Here is a 25,193-nt window from a genome sequence, read left to right as displayed (position 1 = left end):
AGGATCGCTGAATCGTCTGCAAAGGTGGTAGTTTGAGGATGAGATGGGTCTGCTGTGTATACTTGGTACAGTACGGGCGCCAGAACACTGCCCTACGTTACACCAGCAAAGGAGAAGGTGGTTTGGTTTTAAATGTCAGACGCTAAAAATGAAAATACCGTATAAAAGAGAGTAAAATTGCGCGACAATGCGGACACAGATGAAATGAAAAATGGTATAATATATTTAAAATAAAATCAAACTCTGTGTATGTCAAAGGTGAAATATTAGACCAAGCTATTAAGAGGGGGGGGACTTATATGAACTTTTTCTCTTTCATTCCATTTTTATGGAAATATTCAAATTAGTTTAAAAAAAAATTATATTGAATTAATAATGAAGTCCTCGCGGTTTTGTTTACATTTTTAATGCGCTGTTGTACTTAGAATTATGTATTACTTTGTTGGGACTGTCAAAACGATTATTCTTTTTTACATTCTCTAGTTTTCGTGGTCCGCTTGACCAATTAATATTTTTAAATTATTTAAGGTTTTTATTTGAGGTAAAAAAGACAGTGTCACGAGCGGGATTCGAACCCACGATCTTCGGCTTGATACGCCACTGCTCTACCACTTGAGCTATCGTGACCTCGATCCACTCGGACATTCCATCTCAACCCCACCTTTTGAATTTTCCCTCCTTTTTGCCATTTTTCAAATGTCGTGTAATCTATTTGATTCTCGGCGACAAATGAAATGGCCACATTGAGTTTTAGTGAGGGTATACTTCATTTACTTATTAAATTCACTATTTTTCGTGGTCCGCTTGACCAATTAATATCTTTCAATTAATTAAGGTTTTTAGTTGAGATAAAAAAGTCAGTGTCAGGAGCGGGATTCGAACCCACGATCTTCGGCTAGACACGCCGCAGCTCTACCACTTGATCTATCGTGACCTCGATCCACTGGGACACTAACTTCCAATCTCAACCACTTTTTTTAAAATTTTCCCTCCTTTTTGCCATTTTTCAAATGTCGTGTAATCTATTTGTCGCCGAGAATCAAATAGAAAAAAAAGTGGCTTATCTAGCCGAAGATCGTGGGTTCGAATCCCGCTCGTGACACTGAATATTTTATCTCAACTAAAAACCTTAATTAATTCTTTTTTACTTACAATAAAAGAAACGATATCCAGCAGATATGATGACAATTATAATTGAATGAAATTACAATTTTTCACCTTTTTTTGTCAAAAAGGCGGATGATATAAATTTGAAATCTTACAAAATTGACAGCTAAACCCGAAGTGTCTTTTGTTTACTTAACACACAGCAGATCTTATCTCGTATCGCACGGTTTCACAAATGAAGCGTGAAATTAATAATTGGCACTCTCCTTGACCCAAAGAGAGTAAATAAGTTTTGAATTTTATCCTAATTAATTGCCTTTTTCCCATTGCCTTGAGAAACGGCGTTCCCTTCGGGGAAAACTTTCCCGTCGACGGGCCAGGTTGGGCAAGACGGAAAGACTTCAGTCATTTTATTGTTATTACTTGCACTTTTATCACCGCGGTGGTCACAAATCAATAAAAAAATATCCAAACGTTCATTATAAGAAAAGAACAATCTAGTATCTATTGATCTCTATTGGGTCAATTGACAATCACAGTAAAATTCTTTTTGTTGAAAAATGAAAAAATAAAATTGTGACTGAACAGCCTAGTTGAAATTTCCATATGGATTGTTTCAAAACAACTATTCCGCGTGTATTTAAATTGTGACATTGAATAGTAAAAGTCATACAGGAAAGGATCAATTTTTGAAATAATTTTCCTTAAAAAATAGTACGTATTGTAATGTTTTTCTATGAGGTAACGTGATTGCAAAGCGTGAAAGCCGAAAGATCCTTGCAAAGCGAACCAGGATCTAAACCGTCACAGTGAAACTAAGCGGACCCAGGGCAATTTTAGAAGACAAAACAATCGTTCATTTATTCTTCCGTACCGGGCAAAATCTTGGTCGATACTGATTTTTTTTTCTTTTTAACCAAACAGCTAAACGAGATCAACAATCGTGATTATATTTTAAGGGCAGAAGTGTGAACCGATATACAGGGTGCAGCGTAGGCAATCGAACAGGAGGGCAGGGCGAAGTACATTCACCGAGTGTCTTCCTCCACTCAGCCAAGGTTAGTTCTTCGGTTTCCCCTTCAGTCTCCTTCAGTCTCTCTCGCGAAATGGACTTCCTTCTCGTAAGTACCCTCTCCATTACTCATAACTTATAAACAACGCGTTGAAATACAATTTAAATGACCTGACCCTAATATTAATGCGTTTTTTAAAAATCTCAAATACTTAAAATGTTCAACGTGGGTAGATTTTAGGCTTTGATTAACGTCAAATTGGCCAATTTAAGAACTTTAAGCTTGTAAAGATAGTCGCATTCTGATAAAAGAAAGTCCAATATTCCAAAATATTTAATTATAAACTATTAGAAAAAAAATCTATAAATATACTGTTTATAGCATAAATTAATTTGTTTACCCATTTTCTTTTATAACAAATAATGATTTTCAACATTTTTTATTTTAATTAATATTTCGTTTATTGTATTGTATAAATATAAGTATAAAGATGTTACTCATTAATATTTAATTATTTTTGATAATTTTATTTCTTGAAGCAATTTTGCTTATTACAATGTAATTTTTCCCCTTTAAAAATTAATTGGCTAGTTTCATGTATGCATGTTTTTTTTTTAAAGGCTCGTAAAAAAACCAGTCCTGTTTGAAAATCAAAAAGGCTACGAATGTGGGATCACCGATGAAACTTTTTTTGGTGATACTAGGTCGAAAATTATTGGACATGTGTCCAGAGATTGGAAGAATTTTCTTTTGCAGCCTACTTAATGTATTTTTGTCTGAAATTATGTATCGAAATAGATAGGGTATGTAAATTAATCCGAGGGAATCTCAAATACTTAAAATGTTCAACGTAGGAAGATTTTAAGCTTTGATTAACGTCAAATTGGCCAATTTAAGAACATTAAGTTTGTAAACATGGTCGCATTCTGATAAAAGAAAGTCCAATATTCCAAAATCCAATATTTAGTTCTAAACTAGTAGAAAAAAATTATACAAATATACTATTTATAGCATAAAATAATTTGTTTACCCGTTTTTCTTTTTCATAACAAAGAATGATTTTAAACATTTTTTATTTTAATTAATATTTCTTTTATTGTATTGTATAAATATAAGGATAAAGATGTTACTCATTAATTATTTTTGATAATTTTATTTCTTGAAGCCATTTTGCTTATTACAATGTAATTTTTCCATTTTAAAAATTAATTAGCTAGTTTTAGGTATGCATGTTTTTTTTAACGGCTCGTAAAAAAACCAGTCCTGTTTGAAAATCAAAAAGGCTACGAATGTGGGATCACCGATAAAACTTTTTTTGGTGATACTAGGTCGAAAATTATTGGACACGTGTCCAGAGATTGAAAGAATTTTCTTTTGCAGCCTACTTAATGTATTTTTGTCTGAAATTATGAATCGAAATAGATAGGGTATGTAAATTAATCCGAGGGAAATTGGTACCTTAAAATAATTTAAAATCTCAAATACTTAAAATGTTCAACGTAGGAAGATTTTAAGCTTTGATTAACGTCAAATTGGCCAATTTAAGAACTTTAAGTTTGTAAACATGGTCGCATTCTGATAAAAGAAAGTCCAAAATGAAGAAAGTCGAAAATTATTGGACACGTGTCCAGAGAATTTTCTTTTGCAGCCTACATAATATATTTTTGTCAGAAATTATGTATCTATAATTATATATATATATATATATATATATTAATGTAATTAAATTATGCTCGGTCAAAAATTACGTATTTCAATATCAACGATACCCTTAGATTTTTTTTAAAACTCCAAACGATTCCACCGACCCACAGGAAATTTTACATGAGATTTAGAACCTTAAACTGCACGTTATGGGATAACCTCTCTCTGTAAGTAAATTATAACTGGAGATACAAAATAAGACGTATGAAGTTTAGTTTGTTAACATTTTAATGAGCACTCCAATGCATTCGTGAATATAAATATTTCATAAATAATTATGGTTTATGCTAGATAGGTAAGCTAGAAACTAGGTGAATAGGGTCGATCACAGAGTGGGTTGTTCTCAACATATATTAATGGCATAAAATCTAAACCATGTTCATATGCCCTAAAAGAAGAGAAATTATACTTTCTATTGGTTGTAGTAACGTTGAATTTGGATAAAATTCAGAGGAGTTATGACTTTTTAAGGCGAACATTTGACATCGGATAAAAATAAAGTACCCCAGGGGAATTTTATTGTGATCAAAGTTCATATTTAAGGATTTTAAATGGTGCTTAAATCGAATCGGATTTTTTCTTGTTGGTTTATTTTACTCGAAGCGTCTTTGGGTGTTTGTAAGTTTTTATTTATCTACTTTCTTATCCTACATAAAGATCAAAAAACAAATATCGACTATATTCCAATCTGACAGCCATACATTGTAAGTCAAAATTAGATTTTATTAATGACTATTTTATTTTTTAATGATAATAACGAATTAGTCCAACAAAAATTAAAACAACGAACTAATAAAAAAATATACAAATATCAATAATTTACCATAATATACAAATCGAAGTGTACAAACTTGTATATGTGAGATAACACATGTGATAGGAAGAATTTGATCCAGTACAGCATATAACCATATAAATTTAGCATTAGCTCTCTTTAAAATTTAAAAACAACGAAAAAACACAGACCAGAAATCAGAAGTACTTTAAATTTGATTTAAATTAAATGTATTTTTTTTCTGTAAGTCAAGAGTGGAAAGTTGGACGACCCTTTCTTGGCAGAATTACAATTATTCTCTTGGACCGACTTTACGAGCTTTTTGCTTTAATTTCGAATTGTAAAGAAATCATCCAGTGGTCGTACTTTTTGGATTCAACTTTTGGTCTGATTCTCGTGATCGTCTTGATTTTTGAAAGCACGTTGTACCCCATCAATCAGCCTCCATGACTGTGTTGGGTCCGCTTATTCAAGCTTTTTCATTTTGATTTATTCATACGGATTTTTCGATTTAATAATAATTTGAAATTAATAGTTTTCTTAAGATTAGAATTTCAAAAATTATTTTCTTTGTGTTGTCTAGATTGCTGAAGGAAAAAAATATCCTAATTGTTCATATAAATATTTTGGTTAAAATAATTCATATTTGCATTAAAGGGTACTTAAAACTAATTAGAATTGTAAACAAAATTTAGGATTGCATAAAAAAACCCCGATATAATGTTTTGAATAATTTTCGTAACTTGTTGATTCGTTTTTCTGTACTGTGAGGTTCTTCTTGCTTAAACACATTATAAAAAAATTGCTAATATTCCAATTGATCTTTTTATCTTTGCAATCAAATTGATGTAAATGGTACAGCATAAAAATATGGGAACTCTCCATAGAACTGTTCTTTAAGGCCAAAATTCATTGAAGTTTGTAAGTTAACGTTGAGTTGTTAAATTTGTCAGGTTAAAATTTAATACCAGGTACGAACTAAGTCTACTTGGATTGACTAGAACTTCGTAAATTCATGTGCTTCTTAGATTCTTAGATCATTTAAAAACCTCAGTAATAGACGTTCCATTCATGATTACTGGAAATATTGTATGTTTTATATTTAATAATCTGTTTTGTACATTTTCTTTTACAAATTAATTATTATTCAAAAATGAATTAATATTTATTAAATAATACAATATATTCTTTTTTGTTTTACGTTCAAATGGTAATTATTCATATATAATATAATTAGAGGTTAAATTTGATTGAACATTTACAGGCTATGTAGCACAGCTCGAACGTCAAATCCACGGATTTAACGGTAAACACTAAATCCCAAGGATTTTTCGGATTTTCCGTCGGACAAAATTGCATTGAAAAAAAGCACCCGGGAGAGCACAGGAGGATCTTTTTGCATTTGTTTCGGGCGATTTTCTACGGCCCAAATGCCGACAGACGTGAGCCAAATTCCAATATGTACAAATGGCGGATACGGACATGAGTTCGAAACGTTTTCTAAATAGCACCCGGGACACTCTTGGGCAATTGGATTTGCATTTTGTTGCGTTAAAAAAAATTTACGACAGAAAGTATAAAAAGCCGAGTATTTAAAAAAAAGTAAAAAATTCAGTTTTTTCTAAATTTCCAACCCGGATAGTTTTAAACTTCAAGAATACCAAACCCTGGACAAAGAAATTTGTATAAACCTTTTTAAATAGCAAAGAATAAAAAAAAAAAAAAACCGCAATCCATTTTTTCCTATATCTTCCTCAATGGCCAATTAATATCAACAATGGTCCATTACAGGCCGGTGGGATTGGGTGGTCGATCTCATGACACAAAGTCCTATCGATCGATCCGCTTCATTAATATTTACAAGAAGTTAACATGGACTTTATTCAGGGTTCATTGTCTTCCCATTCGTCCCAGCGGCTCTGGTTCGTTGCTGGTATGGTGGGAACCTTTTGTGAACCTAATCCCACGCAAAAATATAGAAACATAGATGCATGCGCGAATAGTCTCTGAAAAAATAGACTGAAATAGATAGCTAGGTAAAGTTAAATAGGTAGAGAGAAAGAGAGAGAGAAAGAAAGAAAGTGAGAGATAACAGATAGTTAGAGAGAGAGAGAGAGAGAGAGAGAGAGAGGGAGAGAGAGGGAGAGAGAGGGAGAGAGAGAGGGTGAGAGAGATAGGGGGAGGGAGATAGATAGATAGTTAGAGAGAGAGAGAGTGAGAAAGTGAGAGATAGAGTGAAAAAATGAGAGATAGATAGATAGTTAGAGAGAGAGAGAGAGTGAGAAAATGAGAGATAGACAGGTAGTTAGAGAGAGAGAGAGAGAGAGAGGTAGTTAGAGAGAGAGAGATAGATAGATAGAGATAGATAGATAGATAGATAGATAGAGAGAGAGAGAGAGAGGGAGAGGGAGATAGATAGATAGAGAGAGATAGTGAGAAAATGAGAGATAGATAAATAGTTAGAGAGAGAGAGAGCGAGTGAGAAAGTGAGAGATAGTAGACAGGTAGTTAGAAAGAGAGAGAGAGAGAGAGAGAGAGAGAGAGAGAGAGAGAGAGAGAGAGAGAGAGAGAGAGTGAGAGATAGATAGATAGTTAGAAAGAGAGTGAGAAAATGAGCGATAGATAGATAGTTAGAGAGAGAGTGAGAAAATGAGAGATAGACAGGTAGTTAGAGAGAGAGAGAGAGAGAGAGAGAGAGAGAGAGAGATAGATAGACAGAGAGAGATAGAGATAGATAGATAGAGAAAGAGAGGGAGAAAGTGAGAGAAAGTGAGGGAGAAAGTGAGAGATAGACAGATAGAGAGAGAGGGAGATAGAGAGTGGAAGAGAGAGAAAGAGAGGGAGAAAGTGAGAGAAAGTGAGGGAGAAAGTGATAGATAGATAGATAGTTAGAGAGAGAGAGGAAAAGAGAGAAAGAGAGAGAGAGAGAGAGAGAGGTATATATATATATATATATATATATATATATATATATATAGAGAGAGAGAGAGAGAGAGAGAGAGGAGAGAGAGATAGATAGATTAAGATAAGTACAAATAGATAAATAGATAGAGTAGAGAGAAAGAGTGAGAGAGAGAGAGAGAGTGAGAGTAAAGGGCAAATGAGGAAAATGTAGGGAAGAGAGAGAAAACAAGACCAACTTAAATCTTTCATGAACACTGAGTTTTAAGCTTTTTTATTATCTCCTGAAAGCTTTAAAGTACACTAAATCGCACGAGAACTACATTTCGTATAGTAAAACGTATGGAATGGGATTTCTGCTCAAGAGAGGTGAGGTCATCGAGTCATCAAGTGAGGTCGGTCATTGTCTAGGAAAACGGATTCTGGGTTGAAACCCAATGCCAAACGGGTGGGAGGTAGTCATCAATGATTTACCCGGCGCAACGTGCAATTGTTAACATCAATGATCTAACGACGTGTACGTCCTCCAGCTTAAATATCAACCTACCTCCTACGGATTTTTTGGGCAAGGGTAAACTGCACTTAATTGGGAAACAACACAAACTCTAAAAAAAATCTTACCAACTTTCGTTTTTTTTTTAAATTTGTATCATTATGTTCAATTTTATCTATCTTTTCTACAGAGTAAAATCTCATAAAACGACATATTTCATTTTGATTTATGGTAAACCCATCAAAAAACAATAACAGGATAACAACGTCGGTCGCATTTGCTTTCGTTAACCTTAACACGCCAAAGTTTGCTATTCACAACCCAAGAAATGGTGGGATCAGGATAAAAGAATAGCTGTGTCCTAGGCAATGGAAGCAAGTAGTGAAGGGAGATGTCGTGATATCTGATTATCTGTCTGAGCACACTGGCAGATCGGTATTCTTTCTAATCCGAAGAATCGTTCTGTTATGTAAGAAGGATTAAGTAGAAGGTTAAGGGCACGTTGTATAGGCAACTCTCATGCCACACGCGGTGAAACGATATGACACGTCGAGAAGATCCCCAAAGTCCTCTTTACGCTCAAAGGATGAGGATATTTGGTCCACAAAGCGAAGCACATGCTGAGTTGTTGAGTGTTGAGGGCAAAAATTTGAAACATTAACACATTCGCTTGGATTATCACTTTGGCCTTTTAGCCAAGTAATAAATGTGTCAATGGCGTTGAAAGTTTGATTCAAAGAATTTCTCGAGAAAGCAGTTTGCTAATTTTTTCTATTATTTCACTAACAGTTATAATTTAACTGTTTTAGTTTTTGCAATTCTGGATTACTTTTCACAAGGATGACTATCTCTGGTTTGAATGTCTGTTCATTATGGTCTTCCCAGACATCCACTGGTGTAGTATAGAGTGAACGATATATACATAAAAAATGGGCGGTCCCTGATCATAATCATAATGAATGAGAATAAAAAATTGGATCTTTAACATTTGAAAATTCTGGATTACATTTCACAAGGATCACTATCTCTGGTTTGAATGTCTGTTCATTATGGTCTTCTCAGACATCCACTGGTTTGGTATAGAGTGAGTGGGAAGTTTATGGGCTGACAAACAGCTGAGGTCGTCGCCGGCCTTCTGTGTGTTTTCCTTCTTTTCCACTTCTTTCGCGCGTAATTTGTTTTAACTGCAGCCATTTGAACGATCTGGTTACTGACTCTCTGATTTCAAATATGTACTACGTTGATATCCTAGAATGCTAGTCTCTCGTTTGTACCTCAGGTTGACAAATACAGAATAGGAACAAAACGTACAATACATATATATTCATCACCACAAACATAGATGTCTGGTTCACATTCACTCCCCCAGAGTACTCGATATTCTTCGGGGCGGGGTTATAAGCAACCCCTTCCTTTCACGCTAATAAATTACATTCAATACAATAAAGTAACACAAACACAACACTCGATAGAAACATAGAAGTCTGGTCACCACATTCACTCCCCCAGAGTACTCGATATTCGATATAAGCAAGCCCTTCCTTTCACGCTAATAAATTACTTTTACTCTCCAGACGTCACACACTCACTCCAGAGTACTCGATATTCCTAGGGACAGGGTTAAATCACCCCTTCCCTTCATGCTAATAAATTACATTCATTTCAATAAATTAACATAAAGTCAAACACAGACACAACGAAAATACATATAAAAAAACTATATACATTTAAAAATCCCTATAGCCCTGAGGTACCGGAACAGCGATCTGTCCCCGCTGCCGTGCCCCAAGACTACACTATGCCAAAATATTGTCTATATACATCAAGCCTTCTACAATTGAAAAGGTGCTTGACCATTATTTTATCCTTGCATAACGGGCACCTACGCGATCGCTTTCCGGCCAGAAGGTGCCCGTGCGTTATTCTCTTATGACCTATGCGTAGTCTTGTCAGTATGGCATTTTCCTTTTTCGAACCGTTCTCCGTGGACCAGAGCGGTTTTCTCATTCTCTTTTTACAGAATTTGAAGACACAATTTTAAAGAATTGTTTAAGGTCCGCTGGGAAGGTTGGAAAGCGTCGTGTGGCCTTCCAGAAGCTTCTTTGGCCGCCCTGTCTGCTTCTTCCTTCTCGGCTATGTGGCGGAACCCTTGCCAACACGACCCTCTTGCCAACTGCATCGATCCCTTTTAACTGTTCTATCATCCTGTTTGTTAGGGGGTCCATGGTGGCTCTTCTCCTGAGCTTCTGGACCGGACTGAGCGAATCGGTAATCGGTTAGTCTTGTAATAAATGCTTATTGTTTTTGAATGTTCAAAAAATATTTTCTAAACATTAACTGTTTTGGGCTAACTTTTGCAATTGTGGATTATTTGTCACAAGTTTGACTGTCTCAGGTTATTATGATTTTTACGGACATCTACTGGTGTGGTATGGAGTGAACGATATATACATCGAAATTGGATAGACCTTGGTCATAATCAAAGCAGATGAACAATAAAAAAATGAATCTTTAAGATTTTCAATTTTTTAATGAATTTTATACTTTCGACTTGTAATAAATGTTCAATGTATTTGGATGTTCAAAAAATATTTCGGCCTGACTTTTGCAATTTTGGATTATTTTTCACAAGTTTGACTGTCTCAGGCTATTACGGTTTTCATGGATCTCCACTGGTATAGGCTAGATTGAACATCCAAATACATTGAGCATTTATTACAAGATTAGAGTATAAAATTCATTAGAAAATTTGCAAAGTTAAAGGTTTACTTTTTTTATTATTTATCTGTTTTGATTATGACCAAGGTCTACCCATTTTCGATGTATATATCGTTCACTCTATACCACACCAGTGGATGTCTATAAAAACCATAATAGCCGGAGACAGTCAAACTTGTGACAAATAAACCATATATATATATATATAAACATCGAAAAATGGGCAGTCCCTGGTCATAATCAAAATAGATGAATAATAAAAAAAAATTGAATCTTTAACATTTGCAAATTTTGTAATGAATTTTATTCTTTAGACTTGTAATAAATGCTTATTGTTTTTGAATGTTCAAAAAATATTTCGTTAACATTAACTGTTTTGGGCTAACTTTTGCAATTCTCGATTATAATTATTCAGAAATCGTGAGATGCGGTCTGGTGTGATGTAGGTTTTAGAAAAACATTTTCTTTGTCGTACCAACGTTTCGATCTTTATTGAGATCATCATCAGGGCTCAAAGTGTTTGTTTTCTGCGTAACAAGCGCTCTCAACACGACACGCAAGAATGGCACACTTACTTATTTATTATTATTAAGGAATTATTTAAGGTTTTTAGTTGAGATAAAATTCAAAAGGTGCGGTTGAGATGGGAAGTTAGTGTCCGAGTGGATCGAGGTCACGATAGCTCAAGTGGTAGAGCAGCGGCGTATCAAGCCGAAGATCATGGGTTCGAATCCCGCTCGTGCCATTGACTTATCTAACTAAACTAAAAACCTTAATTAATTGTAATAGATGAAATGTTGGAAGATTAGTATTTTCACAATCTAGGACTAATTTCTCACTGTAGCCATGGAAGATATGTGCCAGTTATGTTGGAGGTTTTTATAAATATTCTCTTAAAGATATTTTAAATTGAATTATTTATTTAATTATTTAAATTATTTATTATTTTAAATTTTTGAATAATGTTAACAGTTTATGATTTATAGTTAGTGTTTTTGGTCGTGAAGGAGACTTTTTTTTTCAATTTAGCACCAGTTTCACAAAATTTGATATTTTAGAATTGTTGCGATGTCTTTATAAGTCCTACCGGACGTTATCCTGTGTATTCGCAATAGGCTCTGTGGTGATCCAATAAGTTTATTTGGGGCGAGGTGAAAAGAGAAATAAGCTAAAAGTACGTTAAAGGCCACCTGGAAATTTGATTCTTTACTTTCTGGGAACGGAGGCGGTTAGCAAACATTGAAATCTCGCCGGACGGAATCGAAATCTGCAAAAAAGGTTAGCGGCGGAGCCCGCGTTTCGATCTCGCGTACTATCAAAATTCCTAAACGAAGAATACAACAAAAAAAAAAAAAAAAGACGCGCCCGCCGTATGGACCTTGGAAGGACTTTTCGACCGTCTTCCTTTCACCCGCACGGACATTCTTTCCAACAGAAGGTTCCCCACTGAGCACGATCTATTAATTTTATTAGGATCCGATCGTATCATTTTTTTCGCTGTTCATCACGACAAAGAAACCGTCATCGTAACAGCGTGAACTGGAAATGTGTGGATTTTAATGACGTTCGAGGCTGTACGCAAACCGAACGTACCTCTTGCAAAATTTCGCCCATGTCGTTAAGCTCACATCAAAAATCATGAACATGATCATTACTCCTGATGAAACCATTAGCCATTTCTACTCAGAATCTAATAAAGAATCTTTACCAAGAAAATAACGAAAATAGTACCACGAACAAGACAAAATTAATTAAAATATACATAAAAATAAACAAATACATATGTTTACTTTTTAATCATAAAAAATAACTCCATTAAATTCACAATTTTTCGTGGTCCGCTTGGCCAATTAATTGAATAAAAAACCTTTGCACAAATAAATCTTGTATAATAATTTCACTCAGATTCCAATAGTAAAAAAGTGAAAGATAAATATCTTCTCTTTATGCGCATGAAGATCATTATCATTATCTTTTTTCTAAAGGAATGCTTTTAAATAATTGTAATAAAGACGTTAATCTTATGGATTCTGTTTTGATAAACGTTTGTATCATATTTGAACACGATCACTGTCGACTAAAAGTCAAGGCTGTTATTATTCTAAGGTGTGGAATTTAATTTATTATTTTAAAAATTTGCATTGTATAAATTCACCTTTTTCCACATCCTACATTATTTGTTAAATTTAAACAATGTTTATAAATCCCAGGCCCTGAAGATGATCTCGATAAAGATCGAAACGTTGGCACGAAAAGAAAATGTTTTTCTAAACCTACATTCACCCCAGACCGCATCTCACGATTTCTGAATAATTATCGAATAACGGTCACTAATCACCACACATTATTTTAAAAATTAAACATCTTTAATTAATAATCAGGCAATTCTTCTATTTTTTAACAATTCAGTGAGAAAATGTAATGGACCGCCAATCGCACCGGGTTACAAAAGAAATTCGACCGGTGATCGCTTAATCTATGACTTTTTTAAAAATATTTTTATTCGTACAGGAAGAAAAAGTATTGTCTGACAATGACAAAAAGCGGGATTCCGCGGACCAGACCATCTTACAATAGAATTGCCGGTGGGACACGCACGTCCGAGTATAATCGACCGTCACTACACGTGTGGCTTAAAGAAAAAAAAAAAAAATATAAAATTTGAATCCGCATCCGAAATATTCATTCCATCCAAACAAAATGCAATCCAAACAGGTTAACAGCGATCCTGAGCGGACCCAAGTTGAGAAACTAATTAACATTTTATTTGTATTCATTCAGAAAGAGCCAACACAAGAACTGAAATTGACAAACTGTGGAATGAAAAAGTGCAAGATTTTGAGGACCTAGAGTTTCTAGGATAAAATTAACAAAATAGTAGTTAAATGAATTAAAAAAATTAAATTAAAAAATAAGGGTAAACGGTCTTATCACATATCTTCACTATACCAAAGGAAATTAATGTTTAAAAATTCAAAAAACTCTTTTTTTTAACATCATTTCGAAATTCTGTAAAATTTAGCGATAATAAGCGGACCCCAGTGCAGGGGCTAGCAAACATTAATTTTATTCCTCAGAAACTGAAACAGTACCACAAGTACTGAGTCAGATTGAAAAACGAAAAAGAGCGAGATTTGACGGACCCAGAGTTCCAGTTATAAAATTACAACATTCCAGTTTAAAAAAAAAATGCAAACTTATTTTGGAGTTTTGAAAAATAATGGAAAACGATCTTATCCCCAGTGTGATAAAGAAACTTGATGGCTAAAAAAAAGAATCTGTTCTCATCCTCAAAATCTTATAAATTCAAAATCCCGTCAAACTTAGCGACAATAATAGGCGAGAATAGTCGGACCCCAGTGCATAAACTAGCAATACTACTTGTATTCATGCATTCAGAAAATGGCATCGTAAGAACTGAAAATGTCAGACTGTGGTGTGAAAAAGAGCGAGGTTTGGTTCAACCTGAATTCTTGAAATAAATTTTCCGATATATCAGGTAAAAATGTAAAAGAACTTACTACAATCTTATTTTCAATCGATTTATTAGGTAGATAGATTTATTATTTATTAGTATTAATAAATAATAATTATTATTTATTGTAATAATTATTAACTTTATGATAAAATAATAAATAAATTTATTATTTATTTATTATAAATAATATTAATAAATAATTATTTATTTATTATTTATAAGGATGTGTCCATAAAAAAGCTTAAAATTTAAACGTTTCTTCTGCACAAGACATTGTGCCGACTGAAATTCAGTCAGATTTGACAATAAAAATAGCGAGAATAGGCGGACCTGTAAAACGTTTTAGGCAACATCGAAACTACTGTTTGTTTTATAAATCAGGGAGACGCTTATTCAAGAACACATCTTATTACGGAGTGAAAGGCAAAGAGCGGGTTTGGGCGGACCCAGAGTTCAAAATCACTTACAACTTATTTTTGGGCCGATTAACAAGGATATGCCACCACATCACATATCTAAGTATGAAAAATACAATTATAAAGAAAATTTAGGTTCAAAAATTCAACAATCTTTTCTGAATCCTTCATATTCGTTATGCTAATTCAAAATACTGCTGGACTAATAATAAAAGCTAGATTAGGCGAAATACTTTAGAAAATATCGAAACTACTTTTTGTTTTATTAATCTGGACAAAGGTTACACAAGAACTGAAAATATTGCATTATAGAGAGACTGACACTAAGAAGAAAAAAACGAGATTGGGCGGACCCCGAGTTCAGTAATAAAATCAAACAAAACAGTAGACAAATTTGACCGAGTTCTTACAATAAAATAAAATATTATGTATGGTCTTACGACAAATCATATTATGGAGATCAGGGATGTTGCCTTTTTAAAAATTAATTACTATTACAAATTTGTCAAGCTTTCGATCTTTTATTGGATCTGGAAATTCTTTATATGATCTTCATCAGGGCTATGCAAAAATAAGTGAACTATTCATCCGTCCATTTTTAAATGAATTTTTTTGGATATCATTTTAGTAGAGCCGTAATGAAGATCATATAAAAAATAGAAAGCTTGACAAAATTATGATTTAAGAACACTCTAAATCAAGGCTTGAAGAAGAAAGCAAATTTAGTTGCTACTGCCAAGCTTTCGACCTTATTTTAAGGTCATCATCAGGGCAAAACTATCTTAAATATGTCTGCAGATTGGCATATTTAATTTTTTTCAGGCATTCCTACACGACTGAAAATATTGAAATTAAAATAACGGTTTAATAGTTAACTACCTCTTTGAAATTTTATTTAACCTATTTTAATTACTTATTTTTCCGTGTAACTTCACTATTACTTTTTGGTAACAATGTGAGTTCTCTGTTAATTTAAAAGAAATCTTGGCATATTTGGTAACAAAAAATTAGGAAACGCCTACGGTTTTATTTAATTGTAAAAAAGAACTTGATTTGATATTGTAAACAAAATTATAATTTACGAACACTCTAGATCAAGGCTTGAAAAAGAATGCAAATTTAGTTGCTACTGCCAAGCTTTCGACCTTATTTTAAGGTCATCATCAGGGCAAAACCACCTTAAATATGACTGTAGATTGGCATATTTAATTTTTTACAGGCGATCTCAAATTTCCTTGAATGTCAGTCCCAACATTGCCAAGGACTGTGGTAATTAGTAATACATTGTTACAAAGACCTCATCCCTGATCTCCATAACATCAACGTCTGTTCGGAGTTGGCTGATTGTCATCATCACTATAGTAAATTATAAAAATCATCAAGAATCCCGACTCAAAAATTGAATAGCTTCCGCATTTTCCATGTTTATTCCATGCAATCGGAATTATATCAGAATGGAAATAATACAAGGGAAACCAGACCCATTAGGCATATGGAACGTTAATAACTTAATTTTTTCTATCCATCACACGCTAAGAAAAAGTGGCGGATCCAGGTTGGTCATCAGAGAGGGGTAAAAAATTCCGACTTTTTTTTAAGGCACACGGGATCTAAAAACGTGCAAATCGGGAGAAAACTACACATCGTTTTTCTCCCCAACGCAATACTTTCTTCTCCTTCCAAGGGAAAAACTTACAAAAAAAAACACGATTTAAAAGTTTCACTACTTTAATTTCAAATAGGAACATAATTTTCATATATTTCCAAAATGTTTTTCCGTCATGATCTGCAACGTAAATATTGTTAGACACCAACATTAACGAATGTAAAAAATTAATCACCAACTTAGAGGTTATCAAATCGAGAGATTGAATAAGAAGATTAGAGGCAGAAATCAGAAAAGCACCAGGACATGTCTAATCACGAAAAAATCATGATATGCAGCGTAAATGTTTTTAGTCACTAACATTAACGAATATAAAAAATTAATCACCAACTTAGATGTTATCACATCGAGAGATCGAATAAGAAGAATACAGGAAGAAATCAGAAAAGAAGGACATGTCTAATCACAAAAAAAATCATGGTCTGCAATGTAAATGTTTTTAGTCACAAACATTAACGAATATAAAAAATTAATCATCAACTTAGATGTTATCACATCGGCAGATCGAGTAAGAAGATTAGAGGCAAAAATCAGAAAAGCACCAGGACATGTCTAATCACGAAAAAATCATGATCTGTAATTTTTTAGCACAAAACATAAACGAACAAAACAAAAAAAAAACCTCAAGGCAGTAAATAGAGAGAGGTAGATTTCTTTTTTTTGCGGTATGAATCCAGCGGTGCTAAAAATTTGCTACTTTAAAATTTATAGAATAATTTAAAAACCATGGGTATATATTAATTTGTTTTATACAAAACGTAACATCATGAACATAGGATAATAAAACGTTGATAATTTAATTTTTTCTATCCATCACACGCTAAGAAAAAATGGCGGATCCAGGTTGGTCATCAGAGAGGGGTAAAAAATTCCGACTTTTTTTTAAGGCACAGGGGATCTAAAAACGTGCAAATCGGGAGAAAACTACACATCGTTTTTCGCCCCAACGCAATGCTTTCTCCTACTTCCAAGGGAAAAACTTACAACAAAAAAACATGATTTAAAAGTTTCACTACTTTAATTTCAAATAGGAACATAATTTTCATATATTTCCAAAATGTTTTTCCGTCATGAACTGCAACGTAAATATTTTTAGACACCAACATTAACGAATATAAAAAATTAATCACCAACTTAGAGGTTATCAAATCGAGAGATTGAATAATAAGGTTAGAGGCAGAAATCAGAAAAGCACCAGGACATGTCTAATCACGAAAAAATCATGATATGCAGCGTAAATGTTTTTAGTCACTAACATTAACGAATATAAAAAATTAATCACTAACTTAGATGTTATCACATCGACAGATCGAATTAGAAGATTAGAGGCAGAAATAAGAAAAGCACCAGGACATGTCTAATCACGAAAAAATCATGATCTGTAATTTTTTTAGCACAAAACATAAACGAACAAAACAAAAATAGAACCCTCACGGCAGTAAGTAGAGGGAGGTAGATTTCTTTCTTTTGCGGAATGAATCCAGCGGTTCTAAAAATTTGCTACTTTAAAATTTATAGAATAATTATGGGTATATATTAATTTGTTTCATACAAAACGTAACATCATAAACATAGGATAATAAAAAAACAGCTGGCGTTAAGTGATATCAGATTTGGGCCATTTTTTCCTAGGCCACTGCAAATAAAGAAAATAAAATAATGATTTACTAGTCAACTGCCTAATTTGAAATTTTATTTAAGCTATTTAATTAATTATTTTTTCGTGTTATTTCACTATTACTTTTTGGTAACAATGTAAGATTTACGGAATAAGACTTGTAATGACCACACCATATTTTTTAGTAATACACAATTTTGAGGGTTTTGCTTTTTACCGTGATTTCTTTGTTAATTTATAAGAAATCTTGGTATATTTGGTAACAAAAAATTAAGAAACGCCTACGGTTTCATTTTATTATTAAAAAAAAGAACTTAATTTGATCTTTTAAACGAAAGAAATTAGGTTTGAAAGTGCCGTATTTGAGGAAAAAATCCTGATTAAAAATGAGATTTTTTCAAATTATGATAACTTTTAAAATACTGCTTGGATTTGAGCCAAACAGGGCTTCAAAGTTACAAGAAGAATCCGATTAAAAACAGTACCAAAAATATAAAAATCCAATAATGAGGGGCTTAGCTAGGAGGGAGTGAAATTAAACCGAGCTGGTTGTTGTACTGGAGAAAACTTTAAAATGGGAAAAATTTTGATTGAATTTTTTATTTTAATCGCCTATAACTCTGCGACCCCAGATCGATTTGGATGAAAAACAATCCCAACCGTCCTTGTAGGATTCTCTACTATTCTGACAAATTTCAATGCAATGCGATCAAAAATGCGACCACTAGACAGCTCTAGATTTTTGAAAGAAATCTACCTAAATTTAAACATCAAATTACAGGTTTCTTGATCAAATCGAGTGATCGAAGTATCCAACCGGGGGCGACAAACCCAAAGTGAGACCAGTTAAGAGGAAACGGATTTAATTAAGGGAAGGTTTATCAGATGTGATCAAGGTTTTATAATCCTGAAATATAAGACTTTTTGACTTAAACTAAACTAAAACATATTACATATAAGATAAGATCTTCACTTGGCTCCATAGAGGGGGTAAGTCCCCTTTTACACCCCTTGGATCCGCCTGTGAAATTAACTAAAAATGTCAAATTGAGAAATTGACGAAGAGCGAGATTTCGCGGACCTCGGAGTTCTAATGATAAATTTAACAGGTCGAAGTGTATTGTTTTTGTATTTTAATTGATTTCACACAATTTCTCTCTTCATCCTTATAAATGTACATCATCAAACTAAGATTGGCCAAATCCTCGAGAAAAAGAAGTACAAACTATAAATAAATGACTTACCCGTGCAATTCTTTTGCAAAAGGAGGCAATCAAATCGTTAGTTTTCTTTTTAAAAGGATAATACAAATCTTAGATGTCTTATCAGTGTAATTTAAAATGGGCTGACGTGTTTCAACTGCACGAACTACAGCCATGGCCTGTTCGTCTTGGCCGCTGTTCTAATTTTTGCGCAACGTGCCTCCTGATTGAAAAAAGAAAGGAAAAGAAAATAGTCGCAGATTATTAGGACCGAAACGAACCAGGCTAAAATCTCCAAATAAACACATTATCTATGATTCATTTTATTCAAATGTCTTCTTCGGGAAGGTGAACGGGCGTTCTTGCGAGTTTCATCTTTCGAATGCGTGCATGTACTTTCTGCACAGCCTTGACACCTTCTTTCGACCCATGCTGTCCGTTCTGGCTGTTGTTCAACCGATTTACGAGAAAATAGCAGAGAATAGCCCGCCCCGTTGGGCAAAAGACAGGGTTTGTTTAATTGCCCTAAATGTTACCGCGACTTAAGTACTGCTCTCGGCCTTTAAACAGGGTAATTTGGCTGGATTTACATCTCATTTTGGAGTCATACAGACGAATTTAAACAGAGCGATTTACTATGAACAATTCCCTTACATTAAATGTCTCGGTAATAACAAATTTAGTTGTAATCATTAAACATGCTTTAAAACAATGAAATGGCTCAGAAGTACCAAGGTATTTCTGCAAAATAGACTAGACAATACTGCAATAGGTAATGAACGATAACTTCGTCTATGCATAATAAAACGCACCACAAACAATTTCCTAAACCTATGTGCAAACAGAAACAGCTAACACATACACACATGTACACCGCACAACATACAACTCAATGATTGAAATGGATTGACTCGAATAACTGTTAAAGGTCATCAGGTCGATTCATAATTTAACCAATGGCTTTTTCCCCATCCATTGATATTTGTTTGTATGTGTGTGTTTTTTTGTATTTTCACCCTACATTACCTCTTCTGTGTGGAAATTTATTAGATAATACTGAACATTATTAAAAAATATAAGAATAAAAACAAACATACATAGATATTTAAAATAAAACTAATGACTAGCACAAATACCAGCACTGCACCGGTAGAACACATGCTTTAAGGAGCCAGCCATTGCTGAGACTCAGAGTGTAAGATTAGGGGTCAAGGTCTTGAGGCCATCGTCGGTTGAGGTGATGTGGTGGGTTGTCAGGATGAGAATGAGTGGATAGGGCTCGAGCAGTATGGTTAGGATGGTTCGAAAGGTTGGTGTGGAAGGTTTGGAATCTGGACTCGGTTAGTTCGTTGACAAAAGGGATGTTGAGGTTAGTGGATAATTTAGATAGTGGATTCTTTGTGGATAGTGAGATTAGTGACGTAATACGGTGCTCTGGCAATTTGTCTAAGGAATTTCGATTGGAAGGATGCGCTGGATATTGGAAGGCTTGGCAGTGTCCCACATTGGTCCATATTGGTCTTAGTAAAGTCTTGTAGAAGGTTAGCTTTGTCTTAATTCTCAAATTCAATTTCGGTCTTAGAAGTCTTCATTCCAAGTTTTGTATTAAGTTGCTGTTTTTAAGTCTTGTGTGGGGATCCCATATCAGTCTGCTGTCGAGATATATATTGAGTGGAAACTGGTATATCTTTGTTGTTGATGTACAGTGAAGAGCAAGACTGCTTTTTCAGCGTAAAAGTACTCTGAGTGCATTTTTCTTCGTTCAGTCTTGTCCTCCATTTTTTACTAAAGGATTTTTTTTAATTAAAGGTCCTGGGTTCGAATCCAGCGGCCCTGCATTCGAAACTGACATACTTACAAATGGGCTTTTTTTTTTCAAAAACACCGGCACCTCGAGGGTTGTTATAACCTCTGCTGTTGCGAACCCTCGTTAAAAAATAATATATATATATATTAAACAATGGCCCATTTGTATGTTATGCAATGGGAAGGAAGAAAATGCCGATCATATTATTTTCAAATTTGAAGCAACCACAATGGAGACATAACCTAGGGTATCAAGAAAACCTGAGAAATAGAGTTGCAGCAATTTGCCACTGACCTTCTTCTTAAAAGTCTTAAAAGAAGGACCAAGACAATTGATCTCAACTAAGGAACTAGGAAATGTGAAATAACGAACACTCTGGATCAAGATATGAAGATTTTTTTACTGAAGAGGTTTTACTGACGATGTCAATTTCCTTGAAGTACCAACACTGTCAAATGACAAATTACACATTGTCAGTCCTTGTCGACTTCAGTCGTCGGTCTTAAGGAAATTTGAGATTGCCTGTAAAAACTTAAATGTGGCAATCTGTATACACGTTTAAGATTATGTCACCCTGATGATAACCTTAAAATAGGTTGAAAGCTTGGCAATAGTAACAAAATTTGCTTCAAGGCCATGCCTTGATCCAGAGTGTTCGTAAGTGAAAAAGTGGTCGATACTACTAATACTGAAGAACTGAAAAAAAGTGAAATAAACCCCCCCTGCTTCCTTGAATCCTCACCATTATCATCATTACAATCCAAATCTAGATGCACACTTGCACCAGAGCATCAATGAGTTGGCCTATACCAATAGCAAAAATTGGATCCAAAAATTGATCCTATTATCTTATATATCCTATATATGTTTATATGTTGTGTAGGTGTTTTCTCAGAGGCCAGTGACCAGTATACATCCCTTACAGTACTATCTTTAACCATGAGTTTACTTTGCCTGGCACCCTTCTAAGTTAAAGTGTGTTTGGTCCTGCTATCTCAATTGTAGTTTTGGGCCGACAAATAGACTTACCTTAAATAGATCTACCTGGCTAGTTTGTCTGCTTGTTCATTACCCAAAATTCCTTTCAGCCCCCACCAGACATTTGTTAGGTAGTTGTGTTTCACCAGGATTTGGATGCATTCACTGACTATTTTGAATGTGTAATTTTTATGTGCTAATGATTGTAGAGCCAATTTGCTGTCTAATCTTAGGAGGATGTTTTAATAAGCAGTATAACCTCTTTTAAGATTTTCTTTGGCATAAGCATATATTTTACCTTGAAAGAATATAATACACTATCTAGTTTTTTTCCTCCCAATTGTAGTTTGTTAAAACTTTATAGGATGTTGCAAAGGATGTTTCCAAAATCATATAATTGAATACTGGCAGATGTGTTGTCAAGTTTGAGAACTATTATTGCCACATGACTGACATGAGCATTGTAAAATCTATTGAGGTACTATTTCATATGACTATGCCCAGTTAAAATTTGTGCCATTTTGTAATTAATTTTTAAGTGTTGCAAACTTTTCTGTTCTGTGTTCATGAAGTGACTCTTCCTTTCTGAGATTATGCCCAATCAAAGGGCCATTTTGGGGGGTGGCATCGGTGGCCTCCATGTTTACAGTGGCAATCGTCACTGTAAGGTAAAAGGTCCCGAGTTCGAACCCAGCGGCCCTGCATTTGAAACTGACATATTTACAATTTTTTTTTATTCTTTTCAAAAACACTGGCATCCAAAGGGTAAGAAAAATGCCACTTTTCTTTTTTCTTTGCAGCTGGCTTTCTCTTTAAGTATTTGATACTTTGTCATAACTAACGATAATGTTTTTTTCCAAGATTGATTGTTTTATCAATCTATCCATTGGTTTTTTTTCCAACCAGACCTGCGCGTTAACTCAATATATTTTTACTCTCTAACTATATATTCTGTGATTATACTTGTTCGTGTGACAATTTTCCTAGGGTAGTTGTTAAAAAGTCAAAATAATAAATAATGACATAATTTTATCAAGCAAATTTTTTTTTTTTAGGTCGTTTGTTCAGTGTTTTTAACACTTGTACAGACATCGTTAAGCGAGCCCAAACTGCTCTACTATTCGCCCCAAGAAGAAAATCATGGAAATCAGGTGAGAAAATTAAGAACGTAAGATGAAAGTTTTGTAGAAATCAATCGCAAGTATTTTCTTATTATTTTTGCTAATATAATCTAGTTAAAAAAGTCCAAAGCAAGAACTTAAAGAACTTGTGCAGTATGTACATGTATAAAAGTATTCAAGTGTCAAAAATTTCAGATAAATTTATGTCAAATTTTATTTAGTATGATAGTATTGTTTAATGTTGTGTTATTCTGTAAAATAGTGATGAGATTTTGGCCAACTGTTCGTATTTTGAGATTTTAATGTCGTGTTGTTTCTCATTTCATGATTTTTTTTCTATTCATGGCTTAATTTCTGATTCCAACTTTAATCAACGTTTATATATTTAAAAAAAATAACATGATTTATTTTTTAAATGCAATAATGGTATTCAATTTGGTCCCTAAGTTTGAAAACATGCTCAATGACCCAGAAAGGCCAATTCGATGAACCATGCTCTTAAAAGTCAGCAGAGAGGAATAAAATTGAATTATGCAAAAAATGTGAAAAAGATTATCATAAAATAAATCAATTAATATGTAATATTGATATAAAAACCAAATTAAATAGTTGTATTTTTTATATTCTTGATTGAATCATTTGCATATTTTTTTAAAGGTCAAGTTTATATGTGCTGTACACTCCTATACTTTCAAAACTCATAAACGGTATTATTACATATTTTTATTAAAGATTTAATTTCAAATTTAATCTGTTGTGCTGGATTTTGGAGAAGGCTGAACAATTTCTCCAGTGAATTTTTTATATAGGTTATATAGGTATATATAGGTATATATATATAGGTTATAGTTTATGTATTTTGTATTGATATTAATATTTTTTTCTTTGTTTGTTACTACATTTTAATATTACTGTTTAGGTTCAATATAACTACAGATATGCCATTGATGATAGATTATCAGGGACAGTGATGGACAAGTGGGAAGAGAGGAGGGGTGACTTTGTCAAAGGGGCGTACAGTGTATTGGATCCAGAAGGAATGATACGGACCGTCGATTATCAAGTAGACGGCGACAGCGGTTTCAAAGCAGTAGTCAAAACGAGGATGCCAAGCATGTTGCAAACTCAATGAAAATAAAAATAAAAAAATTAATTAATTGTTTTATCACAGACCAGTTTTACCTGAGTACGCAACAATTCTGGGAGGCGCAGGCGTCGCACCCACAACCTTCACCTGAACTTTACCTTGGCCCGGTGGTCCCAGATAATTCAAGAGATGATGACACCGTACCGATCAACTACCATGCTGCCAACGCTGAATATCTCGGTTACCAGAGTACAAAAAAACAAAATTTTTTCCCCTTGATCAAAAATTTACGGTTTCTTTTGTTTCAGAACTTTTTGGCAATCATATAGACCGATTAGACTAAACAGTGAAAAAGGTGCCAAAATTGAATTTCCACATTCTAAGTCATAAAAGCCAAGTCTTGCATCAGCATTCGTACAGAAGATACCGTCTCAAATGCTAATGTTGTTTTAAGAATGGTGTTGAAATATTTAAACAATTATTTTTTACCAAAATTACAATTTTCAATATTATTTTGTGGCTCATCGTTAGACATTAGGTGCAGTTTTGTCCAAGATGAATGGATAAAAAAACAAAACATTTACATTGTATAGAACTTTCTTTGTTCTGTCTAAGGTGTCAATGCAATTCTTTTTCTTGTTTTTATACTATAATTCATATTTAAAGTTTAATAAATCAAAAAAACAAATTTGAAGATTTTTTTTACCTCCTGCTGTTTCTTCACTTCTCATCAACTATTTCAGACTGCCAGCACATAGTTTTAGTAGAAAGCCCAAACAACAAAGATTATCTTATTTAAAAGACTGTGATTAGCATTCTCCTTAACGAATGAAACTGAATAGAAAATATGTACATTGTAAAACATACAAGAACCCCCCCCCCAGTACATAACTACTAATTGGCTGTTTCGTTAATGCCAGAACAATATTTATTAAAAAAATACTGACATTTTATTTTTTTAAATTTTATTTATTTTTTGACTGGGGTTTCCGACATCTAAGTTATTTTAGCTAAGTGTGTATTCTACTTAACCTTTCAAATACTACATTCATACAAATAAATACATTCATACACATAACTACACCCATACAGTACACTCATTGTGTACA

The 25,193-nt window shown here is 33.6% G+C and overlaps 1 protein-coding gene across 1 annotated transcript; it reads left to right on the top strand.

Annotated features, from left to right (window-relative positions):
* Nucleotides 1-2,171: 2,171 nt before the first annotated feature.
* LOC106669157 (cuticle protein 19) lies at nucleotides 2,172-24,723 on the top strand. The gene is made up of 5 exons (XM_014398459.2): nucleotides 2,172-2,228; nucleotides 22,932-23,027; nucleotides 23,917-24,109; nucleotides 24,169-24,333; nucleotides 24,393-24,723. Exons 1-5 carry the CDS (start codon nucleotides 2,214-2,216, stop codon nucleotides 24,425-24,427), a joined length of 504 nt encoding a protein of 167 aa, XP_014253945.1. The 5' UTR covers nucleotides 2,172-2,213; the 3' UTR covers nucleotides 24,428-24,723.
* The last annotated feature ends 470 nt before the right edge of the window (nucleotides 24,724-25,193 follow it).

This window comes from Cimex lectularius, unplaced genomic scaffold, assembly GCF_000648675.2.
Source record: "Cimex lectularius strain Harlan isolate CLEC.00 unplaced genomic scaffold, Clec_2.1 scaffold145, whole genome shotgun sequence".
Lineage (NCBI taxonomy): Eukaryota > Metazoa > Arthropoda > Insecta > Hemiptera > Cimicidae > Cimex > Cimex lectularius.
This window is presented reverse-complemented; position numbering and strand designations above follow the sequence as displayed.

Excerpts from the sequence above, each read along its gene's own strand:
- LOC106669157 (XM_014398459.2), top strand. Across the intron at positions 23,028-23,916 it reads AAGAAAATCATGGAAATCAG|GTTCAATATAACTACAGATA; the intron begins GTGAGAAAATTA and ends ATTACTGTTTAG. Across the intron at positions 24,334-24,392 it reads TGAATATCTCGGTTACCAGA|AACTTTTTGGCAATCATATA; the intron begins GTACAAAAAAAC and ends CTTTTGTTTCAG.